Raw genomic sequence first — 6,095 nt, 5'->3', positions numbered from 1 at the left:
TATGATTTGATTATTTCCGTTCTACGTGACTTTCCTGAAAGAACCAAGAAGATCTTAACACCTCCTGTTTATTGCCAGAAAGGGTCAAACCTAATCTTGTTTTCATGATAAATACTTGACGTGCGGAGAGACGAGTATGTTCATGTGCAGCAATACCCGGCTCTCACGTCGGGGTGCGTTGCTGAATGGGGCGATTTACAGGTGGGGTAGGCGGTGGTGGTGGTGGTGGTGGTGGCGGCGGCGGTGGTGGTGGTGGTGGTGGTAGTGGCGGTGGTGGTGGCGGTGGTGGTGGTAGTGGCGGTGGTGGTGGTGGTGGTAGTGGCGGTGGTGGTGGCGGTGGTGGTGGTAGTGGCGGTGGTGGTGGCGGTGGTGGTGGTGGTGGTAGTGGCGGTGGTGGTAGTGGCGGAGGTGGTGGTAGTGGCGGTGGTGGTGGTGGTGGTGGTGGTAGTGGCGGTGGTGGTAGTAGTGGCGGTGGTGGTGGTGGTGGCGGTGGTGGTGGTGGTGGTGGTAGTGGCGGTGGTGGTAGTGGCGGTGGTGGTGGTAGTGGCGGTGGTGGTGGTAGTGGCGGTGGTGGTGGCGGTGGTGGCGGCGGCGGCGGCGGTGGTGGTGGCGGTGGTGGTGGCGGCGGTGGTGGTGGCGGTGGTGGTGGCGGCGGTGGTGGTGGTGGTGGTGGTGGCGGTGGTGGTGGTGGTGGTGGCGGTGGTGGTGGCGGTGGTGGTGGTGGCGGTGGTGGTGGTGGTGGTGGCGGTGGTGGTGGTGGTGGCGGTGGTGGTGGCGGCGGTGGTGGTGGTGGCGGTGGTGGCGGCGGTGGTGGTGGTGGCGGTGGTGGTGGTGGTGGCGGTGGTGGTGGTGGTGGTGGCGGTGGTGGTGGCGGCGGCGGCGGTGGTGGTGGCGGTGGTGGTGGTGGCAGTGGTGGTGGCGGTGGTGGTGGCGGCGGTGGTGGTGGCGGTGGTGGTGGTGGCGGTGGTGGTGGTGGTGGCGGTGGTGGTGGTGGTGGTGGCGGTGGTGGTGGCGGCGGTGGTGGCGGCGGTGGTGGTGGCGGCGGTGGTGGTGGTGGTGGTGGCGGTGGTGGTGGTGGTGGCGGTGGTGGTGGTGGCGGTCGTGGTGGTGGTGGCAGTGGTGGTGGTGGTGGTGGAGGCTGAGAGGCGACGGATAACGAGGACGGACGGACGACGATGCCGTCAGCGACGTGAGCGTGGGGTTGAGGCGACGCAAATCACGAGCTAGTAGCGGTGATAACAATAACAACAGAGTAAGGACGTGTTTGTCAAACGATGTAACAGGGGGGAGACGTATCGGGGTATTTCTGTACTTATCGGGTAGTTCCTCGGTTAACAGTGACATCGGTTCACGGTTCTTCGGTGAACGTTTCGCTTCCCCTAGGACCTCCCCCCCTCCCCTATGGTTGACATTGTGACTAACGGTCACGTGTTCACGCTGTGCACGTGGTGGCGCCAATTTCGGCCAATCGGAGCGCTTGAAAAGCGGGGCTGAGCTGCGCCCTCAGCCAATCAGCGTCTCGACCTCCACTGGCTTTGTCTCACATTATACAACTTCTCTTTTGGCAGTGGAAACAGCTTTTCTGTTGTGCAGACTCAGTGATTTTTTTTGGTTTATTTACTAATTGCTCCACTTATAAGTGAATTCGATCGACAGTTATTTCGCTTCACGGTAGTTTTCGTGGAATTATTTTTGTAAAAAAGCAACGTGAACCCAGAGACTATTGTCCTGTATTTAATATATTCCCCACAAAAGATGCCGATTGATGACGACTTCGAGTTATCCCGACTCCCACCACAAGGCGGAGACCGCGGGCTTCAAGTTCACGGTCACGGGCATTACGAGATCAGAGCGAAAACGCGTTTATTGGTTCGTACAAGACGATGAAATTGGTTGGTGAGGGTTGGGTTTTTATTGCCTGCAGATCGGCCGACTGCGTAATTACCTCGCCTGGTACACAGGAGGTCTGTGTCTCTCATCATCATGATCATCACGGGGGCTATGAGATGTTAACTACCTCGCCTGGTACACAGGAGGTCTGTGTCTCTCTCTCTCATCATCATTACGGTGGCTAGGAGATGTTGACTACCTCGCCTGGTACACAGGAGGTGTGTGTCTCTCTCTCTCATCATCATCACGGTGGCTAGGAGATGTTGACTACCTCGCCTGGTACACAGGAGGTCTGTGTGTCTCTCATCATCATCACGGTGGCTAGGAGATGTTAACTCCATCGCCTGGTACACAGGAGGTCTGTGTCTCTCTCTCATCATCACGGTGGCTAGGAGATGTTAACTACCTCGCCTGGTACACAGGAGGTCTGTGTCTCTCTCATCATCACGGTGGCTATGAGATGTTGACTACCTCGCCTGGTACACAGGAGGTCTATGTCTCTCTCTCATCATCATTACGGTGGCTAGGAGATGTTAACTACCTCGCCTGGTACACAGGAGGTCTGTGTCTCTCTCATCATCACGGTGGTTATGAGATGTTGACTACCTCGCCTGGTACACAGGAGGTCTGTGTGTCTCTCTCTCATCATCATCACGGTGGCTAAGAGATGTTAACTACCTCGCATGGTACACAGGAGGTCTGTGTCTCTCTCTCATCATCATCATCACGGTGGCTATGAGATGTTAACTACCTCGCCTGGTACACAGGAGGTCTGTGTCTCTCTCTCTCATCATCACGGTGGCTAGGAGATGTTAACTACCTCGCCTGGTACACAGGAAGTTTGTCTCTCTCACCATCATCACGGTGGCTAGGAGATGTTGACTACCTCGCCTGGTACACAGGAGGTCTGTGTCTCTCTCTCTCTCATCATCATCACGGTGGCTAGGAGATGTTGACTACCTCGCCTGGTATACAGGAGGTCTGTGTCTCTCTCTCTCTCTCATCATCATCACGGTGGCTAGGAGATGTTAACTACCTCGCCTGGTACACAGGAGGTTGTGGGTTTGATCTCGACCCTGATGCCTGCTGCTGTATATTTGGAGTTTGCGTGTCTCTCTCTCTCCCCCTGGTTGTGTAGATTTTTCTCCGGGTCCTCCGGGTTTTCCCCTCCACATTTAGATGCGTGCCTTTAGAGTATTTGCCTGCTATAAGTTTCCACGTGATAAGCCACTTCGTTCAGCTATCATTTGTGGCCAAGTCACTTCTGAATAAGAGCTACATAACTTGGCAGGCCTCACCTGGATAACAAAATTAGCAATAGTAGCACCTAAACCTCAAGGTATCTTACGTTAAAGTGTTGTGATAGTCGTGTTGTGTTTCTGGTGTTTTTTCCGTAACAGTGGAATTCCGATTAATGTTAATTGGCCGTATAGGTACAGGGTGATCCATTAAACCGGCGACCCCGTCAATCTCTTAACGACCCATTTGAGAGATTTTTAGTCTCAGCCAGTGACTGTCTACACGATTGTTCAAAGCTATTCTGGACGAAGTGTTACGTAGATTTGTTTTTTTATAATAACTGTGTTTGAGTTGTACGCCTTCTGGTGTCATCTGGTCCAACACCAATGGAGACTAGGCTCTAAAGAAAGCTGTCTCGGGTGTGGACCAATCAACTTCAAGGACAGTGCATATTATTATCATTATCAGAGTTGCTTCTTTTTGTTTGCTTTTTTGACTACTTGTGTTGTGGTTATTGCAAACATGATGCCTTGAATAAAGGTGTCAGTTTTGTACCAGTTTACAAGGGTAAAAACCTACTACTAGATTTGTTTTTTGTTTAACACATTTCAAACGAGTGCATTCAGATTTGGTGGCTTTGCAATGAAGTGCTTCGTCCGTAAGTTTGTGATCATTACTTTAATGGGGGCTATCTATAACATGGCTCTCACCCTGCACAATAATTCATGTCCCTTTCCCCACATCATGATGCACAACTCCGTGCAAACTCGGTGCAATCGATACTGACCACGAAATCTCCCTGCCGGCATCTTGCGGCAACGTCCATTTAAGCTAAGCGAGGCGCTTCGTGCGAATGACATTTTGGAGAAAGAAAGACAAACACATGCCCAGAGCCCGTGGGTTATGTAACGCTTTGCAACACGCAGTTTTATTCTTGGGGGCATTTAAATCTCTCAGTACCGGGCGAGCGACGGGAAAGCTGTCAACGCAACCCATTGGGTTGTTTATTTATATTTTAACCCGTAGTAGCCTTTCGCGATCAGTATCATCCATAATATAGTTTTTTTTTGGGGGGGGGGGGGGGGAGGTTAAATCGCGTAAATATAAATGTGTCGTTAAACCCACACCGGTGTGTTGGAGAGCAAATCCATGGGTGGGTTTGCACTGGTAACGAATTGCCACGTTCAGTCTTCGCGACAAACCTCACTGGTCGGGTGGTGGTGGGTTTAACGACACATTTAAATATTTACGCGATCTAACACAAAAAAACACACCTTTATATTGTGGATGTTTTGTTGTTGTTGTTGCAAATACTGCGCCGTCCTCTTAGCACTGGGTTTGTTTGTCATCCCCAGACCTCCCAACTTATTTGGGGGTGGGGGGGGGCAATGCTTTTATTTGATAAATGTGGCCGGTCGATTCTAATTTCGGTAAGTTAATATCACCCGGGTCTACTCCACACCGCTGTACGTGTCTTCCGGCAAGTGTGATTGACTTATTTGCACTGCGTGTATGTTTGAACACGACACACACACACATTGGTGCATCACCGGTGCAGGCCACGCAGTATCTGTATGATGCAGTACAGCAAGTAGGTCGCGTTTAGAGTATTTGGCTACTATCAATTGTCCACGTGATAAGCCACTTCGTTGACCTATCGTTTGTGGCCGGGTCGCTTCTTTAGAAAAAAAAACAGCTAAGTAGCTCAGTGGGGCCTTACCTGGTAAAATCAAATTAAAATTTGAGTTTATAGGGTTTTTCCCCGAGTCCGAAGCCTCACGCCGAATGTCCACGTCACCCTGAACGCGACTGATGTCTGCCACATCTCACAAGCTAAGCACGCGTTGAACCTGGCGAGTCCTTGGATGGGCTACCACCGTGCACGATGGACGGGTTCGTCACTGCTGTGCCACTCTATGCCAGATTATCCTGGTAGCAACAGTAGCAGCTACTACATATGTAGTTACTACATATGTAGTAGTTACTACATATGTAGTAGCTACTACATATGTAGTTACTACATATCTAGTAGCTACTATGCTACTACATAGTAGCATAGAAGCTACTACAAGGGACCCGCGCTAAATGCTTTCAAGCTATAAATTCAGGTTCAGTGATTTTGCACTTGCTCTATTACTATAGTACTATATCACCTTCAACTTTTATGAACGACTGGGTGTTTAAGGTTAGCGATTTGTCGTATTATCTGGCCGTATAGCAAATAAAACAAATACAATTACTTTACTATGCAAGTAAAAACAATTTGTTTTAGTATTTGTGTTATTTTATTTAGGGCCCCTTTATAACATCACATGCTACAGGCCCCGCACTAGCTGGTGTTCAGCAGCAGACGTGGGCACATTCCGTTATTGTTCTCACTGCAATGCACTTTGCCAGCGTGGTGAAGTATGGTCAATGTTGTTACCACCACCCCCACCAAGACCAGCCCTCGGCGGAGTAGCCAGATGGCTTCAATCCACAAGTTGCTTGCTACCCGTGGCATCACCAATGTTACACACAACCGTAGTCTCCAGGTTATAAGAAGTCTCAAGTTCAAGTTCATGTACTAGGTGTAGCCCTGTGAGCCATTCGGCTCTTGAATCGGGTGCAACCGCAACAAACAAAAACATGAACAAAAAAACATCTTAAAGTGAATATGTGACCAGGTGCAAACAGAAAATCCAAAAAAAGACAGCAACATATTGCAGAAAAAGCACCGTACACCAACAGTGTGTGCAAAAATCCCAGTGGGATGCAAGTCAAACAACAACCACAAGACAATTTAGATTAAGGCCATCAGTCTAACTCTGTACTACAACAAACAAACATGGCCAAACCAAACAACTTTTCGAAAATCACCAAAATAAAGCCATAAAAGCAATGAAACAGTGCAGGTCATAGGAACTGTGACCGAATTTTCACAATAAACGACGTCAACAACATGTACGACCAAACTCTGCAGCCAT

The 6,095-nt window shown here is 50.1% G+C and overlaps 1 protein-coding gene across 1 annotated transcript; it reads left to right on the top strand.

The window, feature by feature from the left end:
* Window positions 1–629: 629 nt before the first annotated feature.
* On the top strand, window positions 630–1,037 carry LOC133350919 (uncharacterized; the record flags this gene model as incomplete). The annotated part of the gene is made up of 1 exon (XM_061565763.1): window positions 630–1,037. A coding segment is annotated over one exon (408 nt), but the record flags the coding sequence as incomplete, so codon positions are not given.
* Between the last annotated feature and the right edge of the window lie 5,058 nt (window positions 1,038–6,095).

This window comes from Lethenteron reissneri, chromosome 4, assembly GCF_015708825.2.
Source record: "Lethenteron reissneri isolate LAM-NWPU_2019-01 chromosome 4, ASM1570882v1, whole genome shotgun sequence".
In the NCBI taxonomy this organism is placed as follows: Eukaryota; Metazoa; Chordata; class Hyperoartia; order Petromyzontiformes; family Petromyzontidae; genus Lethenteron; species Lethenteron reissneri.
This window is presented reverse-complemented; position numbering and strand designations above follow the sequence as displayed.